We start from the raw sequence: 24,532 nt of genomic DNA, 5'->3' as shown, positions 1-24,532 counted from the left end.
CATACCCTCGACCCCACTGGCTGATCTCGCTATCAACACCAGTGGTTATCATTTATAATTCCTTCTAGATAAGAAGAGTTTATTAACACAGTTTATACACCTTCAGCCATGTTGACTGTCACTGTTGATTGTTTACATGGTTTTGTGTGTGTGTTTAACAAAATTCTGAGATATTCCAGCTTCAGCTTCTTTTTGCTGATCTTACAGCCCACCAAAGAGGTTAAAAATACCTCTAAAACATTCTATTTTAAAACTGGAAAAGCATAAGAGATAATAAAAGGGTCACATTGCTACCAAATACATGATACAGTATTTTTGCACATAATTAAATAAAACTAATTTGAAGATCTAGGACAAATAAGCTGGAATTCCGTGAACATACAACCTCAAAGGAAAGCTGTGTAACCTTATGTTGCCATGTGCAATGTTCTGCCTTCTCAGTGTTTCAGATGCCATTGGACAGCATGTCTCCATCCTAGTCACCTGAGGGCTGTAATCGTTTCTTAGTACATGGGCACTGGTACTCACTACATGACAATTTTTTAAGTATTTAAATGTTCCTCACTAAAAATATATTTTTAAAATATGAACCCATGAAATGTCATGTAACTTTCCCATACTATTAAATTTGTTGTCATAAGATGACAGGGAAACAAAAACAAAATCTAGGCCAAATAAACAAATGATCTTTCTAGAATATTCATATTGATATTTCATGCCACTCACTATTTACATGGTACTTAGTGCCAAATGACCCAAGCACACTGTAAAACTGAGAGAACCAGCTCCCGAGAGGGGAGTGGCCCACAAGAATGTGTAGCTTTGCAGCGGTCTGCGTGGCAACAGAGATGAACATTACCTGACACTTTCAATGTTAGAGGTGTGCCGCAACCCCTTCAACTGAAAACCTCAGTTGTTTTGACAACGACATACTTTAACCACCACATCTGTTCCCAGCAACGGCTCCTTTTATGCCATCTCATTACTGGCAAGATCTAGACAGACAAAGATTGGGACAAGCCTAACCAGGTCAATAATCTGGAACCACTTCCTCGTTGAGCAATGCCAAACGCATGTCAGCATAGGGTCCTAAATCTCCCAGGTCAGTTCCACCTGTACCCATTAAACCTGCTATTTACATATTATTTCTGGGAATGGTTTAAGCACTAACTGAAAATATTAAATTAAGAATCTCTATGGTAAATTTTGAAGCGGGTGTTAAATTTTAGCTCCTGGGATAAACTTAAATAAAACTGTGAGCTAAGTAGAATAAGTTACTGAAGACGAAGGAGATGCTGGATTTCTTACCTAAAATTTTCAAGTTCAACAGCTTCTGTGGATTCATGCCACTGACCCCGAGCTCTGTGTCCACCCGCCCTGATGGCGGGCTCAGACTTTGTCATGCTATTTTGGGCACTATCGAAGTTAATGGCTGGAAGCTACAGAAATAGAAGCATAGAGTACATGAGGATCACAATTCAGCACGGGATGAAGAAAGTAACAAAATATGGGGAGGATGAGGAGAATGAGATTTTTTCCAGGCCAATAGTTAAGATAACAACCCTTTCAAATGTAAGGGTTTTCCAAGATTCAAATCAAGTATCTTTGACTTAAACATCTACCTTACACTGTTTTATTTTTCTTCATAGCTTGTAACACCACTTGTCATATCTGACAGTTATTTACGTACTTTTATTCTCCCTTGATTATAATGTCACCTCAACACAAGCAGGAACTTGCCTGCTTTTGTTCAATGCTATTACCCCAGCACCTAAAACAGATATAGGTTTGGGGTGACACCTGGGCATCAGGAGGTTTTGAAGTTTCTCACGTGATTCAAATGTGCAAGCTGACTAGAGAGCTCCTGGATCCAGGTAGAAGACTCTGATATAGAGCAGAGTGCCCAAATTAAGAATGAGTCATCATACATTCATTCACTCTTCAATATTTACCAGGTGTACACACTATTTTTCTGGTGCTAGGGATATAACAATAAAGAAGATTCTATCATTTTTAATCAGTCTGAACATCCTGATTACTCAATTATATTTATAAAAGACATTAAAATATATTATCAAATTTACCATAAGTAAAAATTTAACTACAACAGCTTCACTATGCTTCCACTTGCAATAATAAATTGTCAGGTTATCAGTATTCAAATAGTTTCACTTACCACTATTTGTCTATAATTGGGATAACCCTGAGGTTTCTGATAACACAATAAAGTTGAGCATGGTATAGACAAATAACTTGTTTTTTTCCAAAGTACAAATGAAGGACATTCTATAATTAGCTAAATTATTACAGATGAGGTAAGCAGAGTATAACATAACAAAAAAATTATTTTTCAGTAAATTATTCCATTTTATGTATTACCAAACAAAGTTATAATATGTTGCACTTGTTGTCTTATTTCACTGAAGTATTTAATGTAAATCAGTACGAAGACATCATTTCCAGCCAGGCGTAGTGGCTCACGCCTATAATCCCAGCACTTTGGGAGGCCCAGGTGGGTGGATCACCTGAGGTCGGGAGTTCAAGACCAGCCTGACCAACATGGAGAAACTCGTCTCTATTAAAAATACAAAATTAGCCGGGTGTGGTGGCACATGCCTGTAATCCCAGCTACTTGGGAGGCTGAGGCAGGAGAATCACTTGAACTCGGGAGGCGGAGGTTGCGATGAGCCAAGATCGCGCCATTGCACTCCAGCCTAGGCAAGAAGAGTGAAACTCTGTCTCAAAAGAAAAAAAAAAAAAAAAGACATAATTTCTTTATTCAAAGAGAATATGCCTGACTTTTTATAAGGTCAGCTTACAGAAAAATGTATTATAATAAAGACATTGTTTAATAGTTAACAAAAAAACTAAAATCCTTTTTTATCATATGCCAGCCACAGTCAGATTTTCAAAATGTTAATAATAAATCTTCCATCCTATAAAACTACTTCTCTATCTCAATTTGGTCAGCCAGTCTACAACCACCAAAAGACAATAGGCTGAGCCAGCAATGCTTAGTGGTTAAGAGAACAAATTCCCTGGCCAGATTCTATGAGTTTAAATCTACCATTAACTAGCTGCATAATCTTAGAAAATTTACACAATCTCTCTGTACATCAGTTTCGGTATCATTAAAATGGAAATAATAATAGTATATAACTCAAGAGTTATGAATATTGCATGAGTTACTATTTATAAAACACTTGCTATGTGTCAAGCATAGTTCTAATTGCTTTGTACATTCTCTTTTAATCCTCATAATTACTCCTATTATACAGATGAATTTTGCTAAACGAATAAAATTTGTCATTACAAATTAGGTGATTTCTGAATATGAACTATTAATCCAAATGATATCTAACATGAAGTAACAGCACAAGCAAATTTTCCTATGTTATACTCAAAATATCATAATACACGGCAAAAAAAAGGCAGGTTTTCCAGGCCCAAGAGATTCTAAACCCCCTTACCATCAGCACAACTCCTAGAAAAGTTTGCAAGAGAGAAATTAGCCAGCAAAGAGAAAGCAAGCCCAGGTGATTCCAAGGGAGGAGTGGAAAGCTGCCACAGCTTGCAGCCATTCCCTTTGCAGGCAGAGCAGGCAGCCTGTATCGGAAATCAACTCATGGAAAACGGGTGGATAAGATGGATTTGGCATCGATAGTTGCAAAGACCAGGAACCTAATAGTAGGCACCTTGAAGCAAGTATCACTGCATATGAAAGAAATGTACATTCAGAATCCAGTTCAAAACCTAGAGTCTTTTCTCTTGGGTCCCCAATTTGTCTATCTTCTGTGTGTCTGATCTCTCCACACCTGGGCATCTGCAGCCTGTTACTCCTGATCTTGGGTCAGGGTGTGACTTAACCTCCTGACAAGCACTTGCCCAAGCCTTCCTGGATAGAGCTGTTCATTCCTTTCCTGGTGGCAATACCATGCTTACCTCTCTTTGAAAACTTATCTCAGGCTAGTATAATGTATAGCTTACACAACATCCTTTCCCCTTGAATTTGGCCACCCTGAGGGCAGCATCACATCTATTAATCTTTGCGTTCTTAGCACCTCTCACAGAGCTGGGCATATTGTAGGTATTCAAATGTGAAGCTGTGGAACAAATGCTCACTTTGTTCCCAGTCTCTTTGCCAAACTAATTCATCTGCTAAACCACCTCCAGAAAAGTTCATCCATTAATTCAGTGTATTTGTTGCAGACATATCATATACCAGACATTGTGTGAGACACTGTATATATATAGTAAGCAGAACAGTCATGGCCTCTGTCTTCAAGGAGCTTACAGTCCCACGGGTCACGGGAGGGGGTTGCAGTCCATGGACCAGAATGTCAAGAATGTCGTGTCACTTCTGCTTGCAAACTTCAACGTTCTCTGTTGCTTATGGAATCAAGTCCAAAATTCATAGATAGGCTTTCAGACATTACACAGTGTCTTCCAGCTTTATTTATCGAGTAGAAATGTCTAGTCACCCTTTTACTTAAATGCTTGTCATTTTCCTTCCTTCAGATATTTGATTATTTTACTCACTTCACCTAGAATGCCCTTTCCATCAATTCCACTGACAGAAAACCAGCCTATTTTTTAAGAACCACCTCCTTCCCTGTCATTCAAGCTAAAACTGGCTTCCTATTCCTCAAAAGCTATATCCTCACTGTATGCATCATTCAAGCAGGATGGTGTCTTGCCTCATACCATAATTATCTGTGCCTACTCCTGCTCTCTCAAAACATAATAACCACCACCATGCCTTATACGTTTTCTTTCTACAGCATCTATCAAAACCTCCTTTATTTCAAGACAATTAACAAGCCCATAACAAATTAATTTTCTTCTTTCTTCCATCTTTTTTTAAAATTGCAAATAAATTCCTTAGCTTCCTATGGTTCTAAATGTGGAGGAAGAAAATAATCTGAATTCCAGGTGTCATCAGGTTGCTTCAAGGTTTGTGAAAACCTCTGGTGACATCTCCAATCAGCTTTGTAGTTTCACTTTGCCTCAGCAATCCTGGGGCAGTTCCTTTTCTTGAGTTACTGGGTTTTCCTGGATTATGATTATTCTAACCCTGCTCATCCTGAAGGAGGCCTTTCTGCCTCTGTGTGTCTCTGTCTCCAGTTCTGTCACATTATGAGACTGTCGAGAGATATGCAGAGATACACAGAGTGTAGGTCAGGACAAAGAACAAAAGTAGAACACCGGAACACAATGGAACAACGGGGGAAGTAGCCTCGCTCCTTAGAGATCCAGAGGAAGGGCCTTCAGTTCTCTGCACTTTCTACCCACAAGGTAGATTTCCTCTGTAACCTGAATTTGGCCAGCCTGATTCATTTGCAAAAAACAGGCCACAACTTGTTAGCGCAGAAATGCAGCTGAGTGGGCCTTAATCACAGGTTCACTTTTCAAATTGCGTACTGAAAATCTCAGAACCAAATATGTTGCCCATGTGTATATTTTGTTGAGCATTTCTGCTTGACCCCAACTCTACTTTGCTCCCAACCCTTGTTTTCCTCTTATTTTGGACCCTGGTTTTAATGTATGACAACCTATCATACTTTCTGTCTCTTTATAAGCTCTTAATGACTCTTTCTGGAACGAGCAAAGTATAAATAAGTATAACTTGAGTTATTTTCTCCAATACCTTCCCTCTCCTATAAATGTCTCCACATTATTTTACCAAAAGGAGAACAGGGTAACATTTCTTATTTCAAAATTACAAATGAATGAAACTTTATAATTATAAACACAATTAGGCATTAATTTTGTAAACCTAAGGATCTTCATTAAATTGACAGTATTTTTATTTTTTTAGCACCATCTATTTTCTGAATAACTCAAGCATTACAAGTATGCATTTTTGTACATGTGAAAGATTTTACAAAAATATACGCCATGTAAAGTTGTCCCACAACAGATTGCATATTTGAAAATTGGTTAAAGGGAGAAAAAATGACTAAATTAACTTTAATTAAGCCTACCAAGTGTTATCAAGCAAGCAGTGTTGAAAGGGCACACAAGAGATCAAGTCAGCATAAACTTCAAAGTTGGAAAATTAGAGCCAGAAAAACCGTATTGGTTTTTGATTTTTTTTTCTGTTTTTTTTTTTTGCCCTGGCTAGGAGGTTATACATCCTCATGTGGTGACCCAATTCTCAAGTCACAATTCAATTTAGCAAAATCTGGCCAAGAACTCATCAAATATAGTGAACCAGAGGCAAAAGTCAAAGTTGCTGGCATTAGGAAATACAAGATCTTGTCAGGAAATAAGACATGTAAACAAGAGTTTCCAAAGCACAGGAGAAAATAATGCCACAGCAGTAAAAGAAGGAGCCTTGGGAAGACAGAGATCACCTCTAGAATGGAAACTATATGGAGGTAATACCATTAGAGTTGGGTCTTGGAAATGGGTGAGATTTTATAAGAAAGAAATTCAGGAGAAGGAAATAGTAAAAGCAAAAAGTAGAAGTCTTTGATATTATGGTTATATCACAGGACGTACAGGGGGAAAGAATGGGCACTACACTCCAAACTGTATGCCTAGCCATCTTGCTTGCCTCTTTAAGAAAGAACAGACTTAATTTTGCAAGTCATTTAACAGGTATCTCAGTATTTAGAAGCACACACTGCAAAGATGGGGTGTCTGGGTTCAGAACTAGACTTCACCAATTAGGAGGCCGTATGATCTTGGGAAAGTCACTTGATTTCTTTGTGCCTGTTTCCTCATCTGTAAAAATGGGAGTTGTAAATTATTAAGCAGGGTAATGCAGGTAAAGCAGCGGGCGCATAGAAAGTGTTCCCTAAATATGAACTATCATTATTTGGCTTTTATACTCCATCAAATCATTTTCCAGTATAAGCAGATAAAAATGCTATAGTTCTCTGGTAAATGTGGTTGATATAACAAAAACTATCAGGGCTGGATTACCAAACACATGAGCTCTTAAACACATTTACTTAAGCAAGAACAATGTAGACTTTAGAGCCAGACTACCAGGGTTCAGGTCCCATCCCTGCCATTTATGAGTTAAGGTGCTAAATAAGTGTCTGCTATTTTCATTATTATTAGCAATGCTATGCTGTTCCCCAAGCCTCCCTGGATAGCCTCTAATCTCATGACTTTCCAAAGTCTCACAGGTGCAAAACCAAAAGGAAAATTTTGGAGATAAATTCAAGCAGAAGTACCATTTTTTCTCTAATAAAAACATTAAAATGCTACTATAAAAATAGCCAAAAATCACTCCTTGCCCCTCTTTTTGGTGAGGTACATTGTGCAGCAAGCCTCAAGAGTGGTACTGTAGCAAGGGGGCAGGATTGGGAAGAGTGAGGGGGAAGGAGGAGAAAAATGTGGTAGAAAGTGCTTTGAAAATAACAATTTCCCTAAAGCTCGGAAAGCCAAAGGTTGGCCATTCCGTAAAAGAGTATGCAGTTTGTTTACAGACCGAAGAGGAAAGGGTTTGCTAAGTAGGACACAGGGTGACAAGCATTGGCTAAAGCAGGACCTGGCCTGAGAGAAGAATGTGGATGCCAAGTCTTGGCAAAGCCTGAACCAGGTGTCAGAGAAACAGCCAGATGAAGAAAGAGCAAAGATGCGAATGAGCAAAGGAGAGCAGACATATCATGCATAGAGATGTTAAATGGAGCCCTTGGGAAACATATGATTTTTCTTTTATTACCACGTGAACATTCTTTGAAAACACTACCTGTAGTTTGCTTGATTGGACGTTCAAAAGGCACCGAAGTCTTTTAAGATCTGAATAGTCCCTAGGAGAGAGAATAACACAATGTGAACCCACAGAAGGCTCCAGGTGAACAAGATCATGTTACCCACTGATGGCATTGCCACTTGGAGGCCTGCTTTTATCAACTGGAATGTATACACACACTAAACATTTTCTTTAGAACACTAGAAATGACCAAATGTTTCAGTAAACACTGTAAACTCTGAATAGTAGTTGTCAACAGTCTTCTCTATTTCTCAAAAAGCCATTAAATCTGTTCAATGGCCACTGCCTGAGTTAATAATTAGCAAACACTCAGTAGGGAGTTACCTGATGGTGATTTCTTGCTGTTTTTTATCAGTTGATTTTTCTGTGGTCTTCACATTTTTGTCTTGATCAGGCATTGTAAAACATCAATGCCCCAGAATTAACATCGCATTCCTTTCAAATTAAACCAGAGGGAAAATTTTAGTTGGGTTGTGTGCGCCAAAATATTCTCAGTTAATACAGACAAAACCCACTTATAACATCTGTTTAAACATGGAAAACCTAGATTTAGTTCTAATACAATAATAAAAGTGTTAATATGAATACCACTATTTATCATTCAAAGGACATTGGGAACATTTAGGGCACGCTTTACCCTCACTCAAAAGATAAGTATGGGTTTGCCAATAGACAAAGAACATTGGTTTGCTTTTATTTTTCTTAATCAATTTCTAATGCAATTATTTCAATTTTCAGAATATAAATAGAAAGTTGAAGATGCCCATATTTTCAATTATATAACAAATACAAAATTAAATGTGTTCTATGGGTTTAATTTGACAGATGTAAACTTTTCCAAATGTGCTTCAATGCCACAGTTTGACTTCAATGTGTTGTTCAGGCATGAAAAAGTATGCATTATTGTCTTATAATAGCATGCTTCAATGTATTGTGAAATCTATGGTCAAAATCCAAGTGTTTCAGAAGTATTTAGAGGCAAAAGGAATGTACCAATGGGCATTTCACTTCCACTGAATCTAGTAAAATTTAATTTTGTGAAATGCTCAAAGACAGTTTAAGGATTTAAAAATGATTTTCCCAATATATTTGTCATATTTTTGACAAATAGTTGGGCTACAACTAAGAGCCAGGGACCAAGTCTCTCAGCACAGGAGCACAACAATAAAAGGTACAATATTAACACTTTAGAATTGTACCGAGGATATAACACCACCTCTTTCATTCCACAAATATTTTTTGACCCTTTACTATGCCCACTCTCAGACTGAAAACTGCTAAAAGGTTAAAGAAGCTATTACAGGTATGCGTTTCCACCACAAGCAAAAAAACAAACAAAAACCCACTCATGAACTTTAAAACATGTTTGTGAGGTGTTCAGGTAGAGATTTAGCATCTATTTTTACTCTAAAAGAAAGAGAAGAGAGAAGGGAGAGAAGGGGAGGTAAAAAGAATGGAGGATCTGTAAGGTAGTGTTTAAAAGCAAAAGACCCAAGTGTTTTTAATATGCAAATACAAAAATGCCCCGTAACTTCTACAATAAATGGAAATCCGTTCAAAATAAATAGAATCTAACTTTACTCTTCCCTCAAAGACAGAAGAAAAACTCTACATAGCCACACTGTCCTGCTGTTGGCTTCGAATTCCTGCTCAAACTAGCTACAGACTGTTTTAGAAGCAGAAAATAGAAGCCACAATGACAAGCACAGGAGAACCTATGGAAAAGCTCACAGGCTTCTTCTGCTAGAAGGGGATCGCATTTACCACTATCAGACTCGCTAAACATCCTGTCTTATTCTCTTGCTTAATTTCCATAATTGTATTGAACAAGTGTGTGAACAGGAAATAATGATCTAATTGTTATATCTGTTTGAGATCAGCATGTACTCTGTGAGCTGGAAGGCTGAATATAGATGACTCTTTGGAAATGTTTCACTTAATTAAACAGTAAACAAATTCACCAGTATCAGCAGAAACAGACAATTGCCTTTAGGATAAAAAACAAAATCCTTTCCATTTAATGGCTGCTCAAATGGAGATATTCTGTAAAAAAGCTTTGAGAAGTTGGGAATGCTTCAAAATATTTAACCTAATCCCATTTTAAATTAACAAAAATGATTACATTATACTAATGTCTATACTATAATACAAAATGGGAGATGGGGGAAGGAAGGACAGTTCATATGTTAAGTTGCCCAAAGGCAGACAATGTATTAAGAAAGCATTCCCAATAGAGGTCAGGCAAGGGTGCTAACACAAAAGCTCTCTAGAGGGTAGCTTCATTCTAAGCCCATGGAGGAATGCTGCAGTGTAGATTAGTCCTCAGAGTTCTCTAAACTGAGAGAAGTGAGAGCCTGCCTCTCATATTCCTGTACCCTTCAGTCATAACTCCCCAGGCACTCCTCTCTTGTGGTAGTGACTCCAAGTCACTTAGAGGCAGTCCTCTAAAAAAGACATACAGAATCTAGCTGGTAAAGCAGAACACTGAAGCCAATACCAGGACACACAATTCCAAGAAATGGGAGAGGTTCTGGGCAGAGTGCCACTAAAATCACCCACTCTATGCGGAAGAGCTGCGGATAATGAAGGTAAAGGATCTTTGCTATGGATACAAACTAAGCAGCGCCTACTGCATTAGCTTCCAACTACTGAGTTGAATTTCCCTCTTTCTTTGCTTGACCTCGCCAGACGTTGGTATAATCTCATGTCCTAGCAGCTCAGTCCTTGGTCCTCTTCCCTTCTCTATCTGCCCCCTCTCCCAAGGATCTCTTGCAGTCCCATGGTTTTACATACCATCAGCAATTATAAATTTATATCTTCAGCCCTAACCCCATTCTGACCTCCTAAATTCACAAAGTCACCATATGGATGCCTAACGAGCATCCCAAATTTAACATACCCTAAACAGAACTCTTGACCCCCACCCCCTAGTACCAAATGCCCCTAGTGCTCCTCATCTTGGTAACTGGTACCACAATGGCTCTCCAGACAAAAGTTCAGGGGACATTCTTGGCTCCTCTCTTTCCTCTACCTCCCATATTCAAGCCACCAGCAAAACTAGTTAGCTTTCCCTTCTTTCCACTCCTACTATTACCCTACTCCAAGCCACCATCTTCTCTGCCTGGATGACTGCCACAACCCCCTCAACAGTCTCTCTGCTTCCACCCTTGCTCCTCTACATTCTCAGGAACCCCAGGGAATGCTTTAAAATGTAAATCAGATCATACCACTCCGTGGCTTACAACCTTCCAGTGGTCTCCTACTGGACTTGGCTTCCAACCATGACTGTCACTGCAGTGATCTTGCCTCCTCCCCTCTCCCTCTTGCTTCCTCCACTTCAGCCATGTTGGCTTTCTAGAGAGAAACATGAACCCACGAACATGCCAGATGCTATGGTTTGAATGTCTATCCTCTCTAAAATTCATGTTGAAATTTAATTGCCACTAAAACAGTATTAAAAGGTAGGACCTTTGAGAGATAATTGAGCCATGAGTCTGTCCTCATGAGTAGGTTTAGTGCATTTTACAAAGGCCTTTCAGGAATGAGTTCTCTGTCTTTGCTCTTCTGCCATGTAAGAAAAAGTGTGACTCTCTTCCAGAGAAAACAGCATTCAAGGCTCCATCTTGGAAGCAGGGACTGGGCACTTACCAGACACCAAGCCTACTAGCACCTTGATCTTGAACTTCCCAGGCTTCAGAACTGTTCTTTATCAATTACCTAGTCTGCCAGGCATGAAGGCTCATACCTGTATTCCTAACACCTTCAGAGGCTGAAGTGGGAGGATCGCTTGAAGGTCAAGAGTTTGAAACCACCCTGGGCAACATACCAAGACTCCATCTCTACAAAAAATTTAAAAATAAGCCAAGTGTGGTGGTGTGTACCTGTAGTGCAAGCTTCAATAAGTTGAGGCAGGAGGATTGCTTGAGCCCAGGAGGTTGAGGCTGCAGTGAGCCCTCATGGTGTTACTGCATTCCAGCCTGAGCAACTGCACAAGATCCTGCCTCTTAAAAATAAACAAATAAATAAATACCCCAGTCTGTAGTATGCTATCATAGCAGCACAAAACAGACTAAGACCACTTGTGCCCATGAAAATGCCAACTATATTCTTGCCTTAAGCACTTTCTGCCTGCTTGCTGTTCTTTTCCTATAATCTCACACTGGCTTCTCCATATCCTTTGGGTTTCAGGTCAGATGTGCTCTCCTAAGTGGGGTTTCCTCTGATGAATCTCTGTGACATATTCACCCCTACACACTCATACTTACCACAGCACTCTGTTTTCTTTCCTTCTGGAGTTCATCAACATCGGAAATCCTCTTGTCCATTTATTGACTTATTTGAACTAGCTTATAAGCCTCATACGGCTTATAAATATGTCCCTGACACATAGAACAGCACACAGTGCATGACACAGTGTAAGCATGGCACAAGCCCTCAAAAGATATGTATCACAATCTGTAAGGAGTGACTTATTTTGTGAGTTATTTGCTTTTAACAGTTACTTATTTTAAGGCTTAGAACCTCCTCTGACATCCCAAGTCTGGTGTTCCTTCTCGATGCCCCCAGGGCAGCCTATACTCCCCACGTATTACTATTATGTGGTAATCAGGAAAATCCAATATCAAATGTATGGGTTTGCTCTGGGAGGTTTTGATGTTGCAATTGCCTTATTACCACAGAAGGCCAGGAATTGGGCTTCCATTATTCACCAGAGAATGGTGAGTTGTAGGCAAATAATAAATACTTATTGAATGCAATGCCTAATAAATGGATGAACGGATAAAAGGATTATTTTTTTTAAAAACCTGTGTTATTACTTTTTTAGGTCAACAAATCGCTCATAAAGCTCATTTATAAATAAAATCAGTTGATGAGCATTTGTGATGTTGTAATAATCCTGAGCACATTCAGGAATTTTTCAGTCATTGGGGGAAACTTAGAGTTCTATATACGAAAATACTCATCGCTGTGCTTCTAAAACTATCTGTAATAAAGAACTCTTTTTAATTTCCAATCTTTTATGGACTGATACTTTTGGTTCAAATCCTGTTCAGTGAGACAATGCCACTGGTGATGTGCCTAAGATGTCATGGCAATGCTGAAGTGCTGTAAATATTTCTAAACTCTTACTCTCAATTTCTGTCTTTATCTGCTCATGGACCAGTAACACACCAGTCTGAATATCACCTGAATACCACTGGTCTGGATTATTAAAGTCTATCTTTTTAAGTAACAAAACTGTTTTCACAGCAAGCCTAGATGAATCTCTAATTGAGAACCACAGCCCTAAGTACAGAGTCTGAGGGGACTAACCCAGTAATTGACAATTCCATGACAACCAGGAGAGGGCGAGAGTGAGGCTGGGAAAGGAGAACTGTGGAAACCAAAGCAATCATACTTCTCTGGGGTTCTGCATACAGCTTCATTAGAGAAAAGGATTCTATTGCTAAAAATAAAAATAGAAAACCACTGATTCCCCAACACTTATTTTACCAATGAGATGAGGCCAAAAACTTTGGCTTTTTACAAAAACTTTTGGCCTTATCTGTAAAATAAATGTTAGAGAATTTGCTATACAAATACTTGTACCTATATGGGTTTTTCTTCCATTCTAATGAGAAGGTGGAAATTAAGTTTGTTATTTTTTTATATAGGGAGTAGTCACAGTAGTGAAAGATTATATATAAAAACCAAAGGCATGCTACTTTAAAAACAAAAACTTTCGGTGTCTTTGCTTTTTTTGTACACCTCAGTCATGGGACCTGAATACCATCTCAGACGGGAGAGAAGAGACTTTTCCAAACCTCAGGGTTTGGTGCTTACAGCCCTAGACAAGTACAACTATAATCACAGTTATGATTCATTGTTGAATTTTTAAATCCATTTTTTAAAAGAAACTCTCAGAAGTAATTTCTATCCTCTATTGTTTGAACTTTGGGTTAATGCTAAAGAAGTCCCCAGAGATGCACCTCATTTGCACGTGATATCTTGGTAATTGCTGAGTAAACACACATGACAGAGAAAAAAACACATGCCATGGCAAAATTACCTGAGTGTAATTAATCTAAATTGTGCAATATTAATCTACTAACTAAATAACATAGGGAGTATTTGTGATATGGTTTTCAGATCTCTACCCAGAAACCTGTTTTTATTCCATGGTTGCCTTAGCTACTCAAAAGATCCTCAGGTGGCCTCATATTTACTAAATATAAAACAGAGTCATTTGAATCATTATGGTAAATTGCCCACAAATCCACAAATATCTTTTTTTCCTACTAATCACTTAGGTTGCATCTTTGTAAATACACCATTTTATTTACTACATTTACTAAGGGTTAAAAACGGTACTTATAAAGTAATAACAGGCCAGGGAGTGGTGGCTTATGCCTGTAATCCCAGCACTTTGGGAGGCCAAGGCAGGCAGATCACCCGAGGTCAGTTCGAGACCAGCCTGACCAAACCAGCCTGACCAACGTGGTGAAACCCCGTCTCCACTAAAAACACAAAAATTAGCCAGGTGTGGTGGTGCACACCTGTAGTCCCAGTTACTCAGGAGGCTGAGGCAGGAGAATCACTTGAACCCAGGAGGCAGAGGTTGCAGTGAGTCAAGATCATGCCACTGCACTCCAGCCTGGACAACAGAATGAAAATCCGTTTCAAAAATAAATAAATAAATAAATAAATAAATAAATAAATCAAAAATAAAGTAGTAACTGTGAAAATACATCAGATTAAAGTTAATTACCACTTTGGCTATGTCAGGTTTATTATTTTGAAAAAAGCACTAAAATAAACTGCAATGAACCCTACCACAAAAGGAAGTTAGAACTTCCTGTACTGACAAGAAGTCTCTATTTCTTCTGATGAATAATGATTAACCTTTCATTTTAGATGACAAGTAACAGTTCTGTCTGTTTTCAAAGAGACATATTAAAAGAATTTAGAGAACTTTCAGCCCCGTAACTAACTAGAAGTACAAAATGGAAAACCATTTCTCTAATTCGTTTACTGTAGATACTTTTCTAAAAATTCCTCTAATAGTGATTCTTTGAGAAAAGTAGTTAAAATAAGATAAAAATTCACATAGAGCAGCCAGAGATAAGACAAACATGTTAAAATTCACTGGTTAAATGTTTAGTTCTCAGTTTTGATGACTGTAACATGGTGATGGCAAATGTCAACATTAAGGGAAGCTGAGTGAAGGGTATATGGGAATTCTGTGCTGTTTTTGCAGTTTTTATGTTAAGTCTAAAATTATTTCAAAATACACACTTAAAGTGTACTCACCACTTCAGCAGTTTATATAGTTAAAGTGCTTTGAGAATAAAGAAACAATTTTCTTTTTGCAAAGAATATTTGCACTAAATCTCACAAATATATAGTGCTTGGACTTTTCAAATTATGTATGCTTTAGAAAACTATAAATCCGCCACAGAAAATGTCAAGTTAAATTGGTCAAATTGCTGGAAGATAAACACACACACATTTTGAAAATAAGGTGAGCAAAAAGTTGAGGAAATCCTGTAAGAAACATAACTTGCTAATACCCATTACAGTTTAAAAAGGACATCTGGTTCTCTAGTCTCAACTGTTGTCTTGATTTTATCCCTTATATTACATTGTTATTGTTCTTCAGTGGGAACTATATGCGGAGTTAGCAGTAAAGAGACAGCTATGACAAGAATAAACCTCAGAGAACATGCAGTATCAGGACGTCTAACACCCTCCAGGCCCAAGAACAGACTGTAAATGAATGAACACAGGTGTAGAGAGTGGTAGAGCTTCGGTCACACCTGAGAAGGCACATTCTCCCAAGAGGGATTCAAAAGCACATTAAAAATAAAGCAAAACAAGACAAGACACTAGCACAAAATAACAAAACAAATCTACAGGTCACCAGTTGCAGACCATGATTCAGCTCCCTTCTACTAGAGGAGGAAATTAAGACCCAGAGAGGAAAAATGTGCCAAAGGCCACACTGCATCTTTAGGAGTAGAAGGAGAACAAAGCCCACTTCACCTTCAGGACCTAAATCTTCATGGAAAACTCTAAGGCAGATGGGAAAAAGAGAACTTGTTGATATTGGCCCTTAGCCAAGGGCAGAGGGTGATATAATAACAACTGATGTTTGCATAACTTCACCTCCTGGACCCTGGGGTGCTTGCAAACATCCATTCATTCATCCTGGTTCACTCATGTGAAATATGTAGGTGGTGTATTTTAATCATCATAGAGTGGTAAACAAAGACACAGTTGGTACAGAATCTCCAAGGGCAGGAGTGTGTCGCCAGCTAAGGACAAGCATTATTATCATGGCCTTGCTCCTGAGTCAGTATATTTGCCACCTTCCTTGTGCAAATAGTCAATACTTTAAGCAATTTTCTATTTTATATGTAAACAAGCACTTGTGGATAAAAAGAACCAAGAATTCTAATACTATTCTAACCCTCTCCCACTTAATCCTCCAAATAGTTACTGACCACCTGCTATGATGATGGACACTCCTTTAAGTGCTGACTTTCATTTTCCTCTGGCTAATACTGACCCAAGTTGGTCTGAGTGCTGCTCCAAAATTAACTAGAATGTGTGACAACAGATACCACTATAACCTCCCTATTTTCTGATTTATTCTCATTCCAACTCATATCTTTTATTGTAAAGGGAAATCTGCAGATATAAATGTAGATTCTGTGGATCCCCTCCATTGTCATTGCATAGTGATATTTGTGGTGTGCTACGTCTGTGCCTTGCGTAGCTGCTACAGCATCCAAGTCTACTCATCATATGGTCTACAATGTGCCTGTGTTAGAGCAAATGAACCTGAGACTCACATATTAAGCAGCGATATTGAAAAGAGTAAAAAAGGCCCAGATGATGTGAAGGAAGAATTTATATTAACCCGTCAACAAAAATAACTAAAGTAGCACACTAAATTTCTCTTTTCTCATTGACCCCAAATAGAATAAGACTATATTCTATTTCCCGATTTTGTGAGAAACAGAAAGGTGAGAATTATATTTATTCATTACTCCAAGAAATATTTATTGAGTCCCTAGTATATGCCAGGCACTGAGGATACAACACTGAATAAGACATGTTCATAATGTCTTCCAATAAAATAGTTAACCATCATTGTAATAAGTAATAAAGTAAGTACAGATTCAACCCAAACCCCTAGAACTTTCACAAGTGAAGAGAAGACTGAATCAACAAATTAATGTTCATATGTTTGGTGGCGCTGCAAAAACTAGAAGTACTTTCTGAGCTATAAAATAAAATTGAATTTCATCTAATAACATTTTATTTCAAGTGCATTTTATTATTTACTGTGCTCTGACTGTGCACAAGACCCCTGGGCACTACAAAAAAAAAATCTCTTTACAATCCAATGTGTCTGGGAAATCATAAATATATAGGGGAAAGCATATGAAACTGCTGATAATGTCTCTTTGTAAAAGAAGACATTTTTTAATGGTTCAGGCAAATACAATGGATTAAATAAGAACACTAGAAGTGTCAAAAAGCAGAAAAAAAAATGTCCGAATGAGATTATAAACTGAATGAAATCAGAGGAAAGATTATAGAAAGATTTTGTGAACTGCGAACTTGAACAAGGTCCAGAAGGATGGGCAGGGGGGTGAACAACGGGCCTGGCCAGTGAACACAGGGATGCAGGCAAGATGCTGAAAGTGGCTTGAGGAGACAGTGAGTAGATGAGTTGAGCTGGAGCTGAAGGATCTGGAAGAAGGCGAGTGTTGGGAAAAGGAGTAAGTGGCAGCCTTCAGTCTGCAAGCCAGCTTACGGAACTCCTAATGGCTAAAGAGTTTGGAAGCAATGCTATTCTTGGAAATGTAAAACATCTATATGCAGATCATTCAGTTTATCATCACATTCCATTAATCTTTGGCCAACTCTTTTGGATAAAGAAGAATTGACCTGAGGTAATGTTAGAGTGTTCATGGAATTCAAAGAACTGCATTAAGTAGCAGGAACACCAGAGGTCATTATATGAGGCAAGGAGAATGCAAACATATTAGGTGGGCGCAAAACTAATTGCGGTTTTTGCCATTACTTTCAATGGCAAAAACCGCAATTACTTTCGCGCCAACCTAACACATTCATTCATCCTGTCTCAAATAGTCTCAAATAAGAGAGAGTCCTTTGGCATGGACGTCAGAAAAATGACACCTTCCTCTTCCTCACCCCCGTTATCTGATATTTGGCTACTAAGTCCTATTTTTCTATTAAATATGACACTTATCTGTCCACCCTTACTGCCAACGCCCGAGCCCAAACTTAACATCAGTGATCACCTGAACTACCATTATCACTTCCTAAATGATCTCCCAACTTCCAATTTCTCCCTTTCCCCAACTACAACAAAAAAATCTGTCTCCACACATCAACAAAAGCACTCTTTGTATGGTACATATTTGACCAGTTATGCCCTTATATGCTTCCCATTTCTCCTGGGATAAAAAGAAAATTTACCAAGGTCTGCGAGGTGCTGCATGCAATTGACACTCCTGGGCGCCTAGCCAGCTGCTACTCACACTTGGTCCTGAACTGCCACCCCAGAGTTACTTCTCCTGAATATCCCCAGGTCTTTACTCCTGGACTCAAGGGCTACAGTGGTATGGAAAGGCTGGAAGTCTCATCCTTCATGTCTCAACTGAAGTATCCATTCTTTGGGCTGACCTCCTAGACAGGGTCACAACCCTGCCAAGCACTGCCTTGCAGCTTTTGACAAAGAGGCTGATTCAGGTCATAATTCAATGAGTACGTATGTCCATCTCCATTAGTTTACTGTAAACTAGTCAAGCATATGGAGGACAGCTTTTTGGCTCATTCCCACTATCTAGCACATACTTTGTAGTTTACAACAAAAGAGGGATTCAATAAATAATTGCTGAATGAATCAATCAATGAACAAATCCCAAGTTAAATGTGATTGGGAAGCTCCAAATATAACTGGAACATCATGATGTAGCTATGGAGAGTAAAGACAACGAAAAAGAACAGCAAATAAGTTTGCCCCAGCTGACTAGTATCCAGTGATTGCAGCATGTTGATTTGACAAAATCTCTCTATAAATACAAGGAAGCCACAAAGAAAAGAATATAAAGTATTACATTGATGTTAAAGATGGACTACCTCAAGTATAAATGAACAGGACAATAAGGTTTCCTAAAGGAAAGATGAGTATTCACATTGTGTCAAGTGTAGCATACACATGTGTATTATATGAATGCCACTGTCTCCACTGATGCAAGTTGGCAAGTCTGGGAATGTGAATTCTTCTGGTTACACCACTGGAATACAGTCAAAAAGAATAACAGGGGTAGAGGAGACTTGGTTTCCACTTGCCCACTGAGTGAACTCAGAAATGTCACTGGACTTCTCTATTTTCTCACTGACCGAAAATTAGAAATAACAACATGCCTATGACAAGGTGGTAGTCGGGACTAAATAAAATAGAGTGACACCCCTTTAGAATCGTCAACAACTAGAGAAATATGTTACTGTTATGACAGCTGTTGTAAGTATTATCTTTTTGTGTGTGTGTGGAGAGTGCGGTCTCACTATGTCGCCCAGGCTGGTAATATGACTTCATTTGAAGAGTTTGTGTATTTACTTTATTTTATTTATTTATTTTTTGAGATGGAGTTTTGCTCTTGTCGCCCAGGCTGGAGTGCAGTGGCACAATCTCGGCTCACTGCAACCTCTGCCTCCCAGGTTCAAGCAATTCTCCTGCCTCAGCCTCCCAAGTGGCTGGAACTGCAGGCGCCCACCACCATGCCCTGGCTAATTTTTTTTTTTTTTTTTTTTGTATTTTTAGTAGAGATGGGGTTTCACCATGTTGGCCAGGCTGGTCTCAAAGTCCTGCCCTCAGCTGATCCACCTGCCTTGGCCTCCCGAAGTGCTGGGATTACAGGCATGAGCCACAGCACCCAGCCGTGTATTTATTTTAAATCATTTGTCTATATTCATTGACTTTGACTCATTAATGAAAAATACTAGAGATAAAATTAAAAATAGGGTTTAAATTCAATGTCACAAATGGTTTTCATTTTAATTTTTAAAAACCTATTAAGGGTTATTCTTACGAGCACATTAGTATATTCATTTAATCCTCAAAACAACCCTTTGAGGTGATTAGTATTATATCTCCAACTTACAGATGAAGAAACTGAGGCACTAAAATGTCAAGGAACTTGGCCAAGATCTTATATCTAGTAATAACAACAGTCATAATAAGAGCAAACATTTACATGGTGGTGCCAGCACTGTTCTAAGTGCTTTCTATACATTACCTAACGTTAACACTCCTAATGAATCTGTAAGGTAGCTGCCCTTACTGTCCCTAATTTACACGCGAAGGAAATGAGTCCCAGTGAGGTTCATTCATTGGCCAAGGTCCCACCGCTGGTGAGTGGCAGAGCGGAGATTTGAAGCCAGGCAGAACCCTTCCTGTTAATCTAATGCAGTACTAACTCTCATTTATTGGTGGCATTTATCCAGCTCTCTATTCACCTAAGTGAATTTTCTAGATAAATATTTACTTCTTTAATAAACAAATATTATTTTATTCATACTTTTCATATTAACAATTCCCTGTCTTTTGCAAAATATACTAAATACTGTGCAACTTTTTCCTGATGGCCCAAGGTCAGTGTTATGGCTGTTGTGCTTTATCTGTCCTGCTTGTAGTTTTTACTTTAATTTTTACGGGAGGGCTTAGGTATCTTTTGTAGACATGAGCCAGTCAATTGTCATTTTGTCACTTTGATTCTGCTGACTGCTTTGAAGCTAGAATCTGTGTCTATCATAACTATTTCTAATATAAGATTTAATAAGCTTTGAATTGATGCCAACTCTATGGACTTAAGTCCATGACTTTCATTATGACCATGGCAGATTTTAGCTAAGATGAGGGGAGTCTGACCTATAGATAAGTAATTATTTTACCAAATGAAAAACTATGTATTTTATCCAGTGCTCATATTCCTGTTTTGTTTTTGTTTCTGTTTTTGTTTTTTGTTTTTTTGGTTGGTTTTTTTTTTTTTTTTTTGAGACGGAGTCTCGCTCTGTTGCCCAGGCTGGAGTGCAATGGCGCGATCTCAGCTCACTGCAACCTCCTCCTCCCGGGTTCAAGTGATTCTCCTGCCTCAGCCTCCAGAGTAGCTGGGATTACCAGCACGCATCACCACACCCGGCTAATTTTTGTGATTTTAGTAGAGACGGGGTTTCACCATGTTGGCCAGGCTGGTTTCAAACTCCGGACCTCAAGTGATCCTCCCGCCTCGGCCTCCCAAAGTGAGCCATCGTGCCTGGCCATTCCTGTTTCTTAAATCATGATACATATCAGGCATATGCATGAGTTTGTTTAAAGTTCACTTTCATCTAGAAGATGAAATCTTTCAAAATGTAAGACTTATTCCCAAATCCAAGCCATACACCCTATCCACAAGCTGATGATTACTATTCCCTCATCCTGCTTTACTTATTTCTCTCCTTGTATTGTGTTCCAAATAGAACATAATACAAATAAATAACATTTACATGCTCCCGAGGCACACTGACCACTGTTCAAAGAAATTTTTCCATATTAATTCACGTAATGTTCACAACCACCCCATTTTACAGATGAGGAAACTGAGGTGCAGAAAGATTAAGTAACTTGCCAATCCCATATCTAGGATTTGGGGAGCTAGGATTAGAACCCAAGAAGTATGGCTCTAGAATCTGTGTTCTATGAACTCTGCTCTACTGTGACCTGAGAACTGTCCTAAGAGAATAGTGCCTTTGTTTTGTTCACTGCTGAAGGCCCAGGTGTTCAATAAATATTTGTTGACTGTCTGGATGAACTTCCAGCTTCTCTCTGCCTATCCAAGTGCTCAACCCAGTTCACTTTGACTTCAGCCTCAAAGCTTGACTGGCTCTAACAGGCAGAGTAACATTCCAGGCCCTTCTTCCACCTCCTGAAGACTTTATTTGTTGCACTGTCTTTTGGCTCACCCTCACTGGGCATGGAGCCCCAAACCCATTAGATGGTCAATAAATATTCACTGAATGATTGAGATTCTGAGCTGTATCAGAGCTGTCACCAAACACAAAAGTTTGTGATCAAGTACTATAACAACAGGATGGTGTCCTAGAAATTGCACTTGACTGAATCAAAAGATTTTTACCTTTTGTAAACTGACCATGACAATTTCACAGCTCTAGACTTCAGTGTGTTTTGTTTTTGTTTTTTTTTTTTTGAGACAGAGTTTCACTCTTGTTGCCCAGGCTGTAGAGCAGTGGCATGATCTTGGCTCACTGCAACCTCTGCCTCCCGGTTCAAGGGATTCTCCTGCTTCAGCCTCCCAAGTAGTGGGGATTACAGGTGTGCGCCACCATGCTCAGCTAATTTTATATTTTTTGTAGAGATGGGGTTTCACCATGTGGGCCAGGCTGATCTTGAACTCCTGACCTCAGATGATCCACCCACCTCATCGTCCCAAAGTGCTGGGATTCACGGCATGAGCCACCATGCCCGGCCCAGTGTGTTCATTTTTAAACGTGAAATCTTACTATATATAAAGCACTATACCTTTGGTATGAATTATGTACATATAATATTTTAAAAAATCCTTTGAGCTAGGTGCTATTATATGCCCATTGTGCAGATAAAGAATCTGACTAGAGGCTAAGTAATTTGTTATGTGTTACACAACTAAAATGCTAGAGCTAGGATTCAAACCCATGTATGTATGACTCCAAAGCTTAGCTCTTACAAACCATGCTGTACTGTCTCTCTCACTCTTTACCATTTTAAGTTTATGTCATATAATAACAGCTACCGTGATAATGATTATGGCTTGAACTATAAACTGTGAATTGAAGTAGTTTCCAATTACTAAGGGTCTTGAAATTAAAGTAAAACCTGAACCTTTTATAACATTTTCTCAACATTTACCTTTTATAACCAAAAGCTTCATTGGCCATTTCTGACTTTTCTGGAAGAAATAAAGATACCATGGCAAACAGTAACTTCTCGTTTTACAGATTCAATCAGTTAACAAGTATTTGTTGAACACCTGTTACGATGTCTTGTACTGGGCTAAATGCTGGATATATATAACAATAGTGACTGAGACAAAGATGGCCTCTGCCATCACAGAGGCAGTCTAGAGAAACAGTAATCAAGCAACATACAGAAAATGATTGGGGAGTGAGAGCAGGAGCGTGGGGGCGCAAAAAGGAAAGTCCATTCCAGGCCGTGTGAGCAACAGGTGAGATAATTACACACAGGAGAGAATGTGACATATTCTGGGAACAATCAAGATGGAACTGCTGATAGAAGGCCTAACTAAAGACTGGATTAGGGTAATGGGGAATCATTGCAGGACTTTAAGTAGGGAAGGGAAATGCCCTCATGTGCGTTTTAAAAAGATCAGTTTAGCCAGGCACGGTGGCTCACGCCTGTAATTCCAGCACTTTGGGAGGCTGAGGCGGGTGGATCACCTGAGATCAGGAGTTCGAGACCAGCCTGGCCAACATGGTGAAACCCCTTCTCTACTAAAAACACAAAAATTAGCCAGGCGTAGTGGCTCGCGCCTGTAATCCCAGCTCTCTGGAGGCTGAGGCATGAGAATTGGTTGAACCCGGAAGGCGGAGGCTGCAGTGAGCTGAGATCGCTCCACTGCACTCCAGCCTGGCAACACAGCAAGACTCCTTCTAAAAAAAAAAAAAAAAAATTTATATATATATATATCAGTTTAACAATGGTGGGAAAAAAAAGTGGATTAGATAGATAGGGCCAGACTAGAATCAGAGAAGCCAGATAGGTGTTGAATTTAACCAAGCGACGGTGGAAATTGAGACAGTAAAAATGGAGATGGTAATGTGGGAATTGATTCAACACCTATTAAGAAGGGATAGTCTTGATAATTGATAGAGATGCAGAGGAAGCAGCAGTAAGTGTCATGGATGTTGTCTAGACTGTAGTTTTTGAAAACTTAATGGATAGTGATGCCCAAAATAGGGAATCCAAGAGCAGTAGCAGACATGGGGAAGATGGCGTTCATAGTTGCACATGTGTGGCGTTAACTTGGCAGCTGGATTTTGGGGTCTGACGGTTAGTAGAGCAGGCTAGGTTCCAGGTGGAGGCTTTCTAATCATCGTCAGATAGATGGTGCCTGAGGCGAGGAAGTGGAAGGGCTCAGCGAAGTAGAGCAGAAAAGCAGAGGGGCAAAGTCAAAGCAGCATCCTGTAAGGAGAAGGGAGAAAAGCGACGCTCATAGAGATGAAGAATGAGCCTCCAGAGGCGTCGGAGCAGATTGGAAGAGACACATTCAGGCTCCATTTAACCAGAATAATTCCGTTATCAAAATGGAAGCGCCATGAAGCATCGATGATGGCGCTTTCCCACCATCTATCCGTCCAACACAAACCCACCTGCTTTGAAAAGACTGCCTCACGCAGTGACTCACTTACCCACCACAGCTGCATTCTCTACCCCTGCCTCTTGTCTAGTGAAGCTGGCTCCGGAGGCTTCGGGGCCGCTCCACAGGGACCTGAGGACGTCTCCCCGGAGACCCTGACTCAAGCTGCGCGCCGGCACAGCCGAGCACCGGCTCCCGCCTACTCACCGCGCGGGAGGGACGGTCCCTCCTTCAGGCCAATCTCCTTATCATTGTCCCTGCTGCTGTCACCTGCTGCTGCAGTCTCAGCCCGTCCTGTCCTCCCCCCAGCCTATTCCCGGTCCCCTCAACCTCAGGGACACCGCGGCCAGCTGCACCGTTGGTTTTCCAA

General features: G+C 39.4%; 1 protein-coding gene across 11 annotated transcripts in view; it reads right to left on the bottom strand.

The window, feature by feature from the left end:
- The window catches only part of NEK10 (NIMA related kinase 10), a 248,764-nt gene extending 224,232 nt beyond the window's left edge, over positions 1-24,532 (bottom strand). For all 11 annotated transcript variants that reach the window (XM_058442270.1, XM_032162265.2, XM_058442269.1 and 8 more), the window contains exons 1-4: positions 24,370-24,532; positions 8,054-8,164; positions 7,706-7,766; positions 1,309-1,439 (exon numbers count right to left, since the gene is read on the bottom strand). In XM_058442270.1, coding sequence (XP_058298253.1) covers positions 1,309-1,439; positions 7,706-7,766; positions 8,054-8,127 — 266 coding nt within the window. In that variant the 5' untranslated portion in view covers positions 8,128-8,164; positions 24,370-24,532. The remainder of the gene's footprint in view (positions 1-1,308; positions 1,440-7,705; positions 7,767-8,053; positions 8,165-24,369) is intronic.

This window comes from Hylobates moloch, unplaced genomic scaffold (genome assembly GCF_009828535.3).
Source record: "Hylobates moloch isolate HMO894 unplaced genomic scaffold, HMol_V3 SCAFFOLD_8, whole genome shotgun sequence".
In the NCBI taxonomy this organism is placed as follows: Eukaryota; Metazoa; Chordata; class Mammalia; order Primates; family Hylobatidae; genus Hylobates; species Hylobates moloch.
The sequence above is the reverse complement of the archived record's forward strand: the minus strand, read 5'-3'. Positions and strand labels throughout refer to the sequence as shown.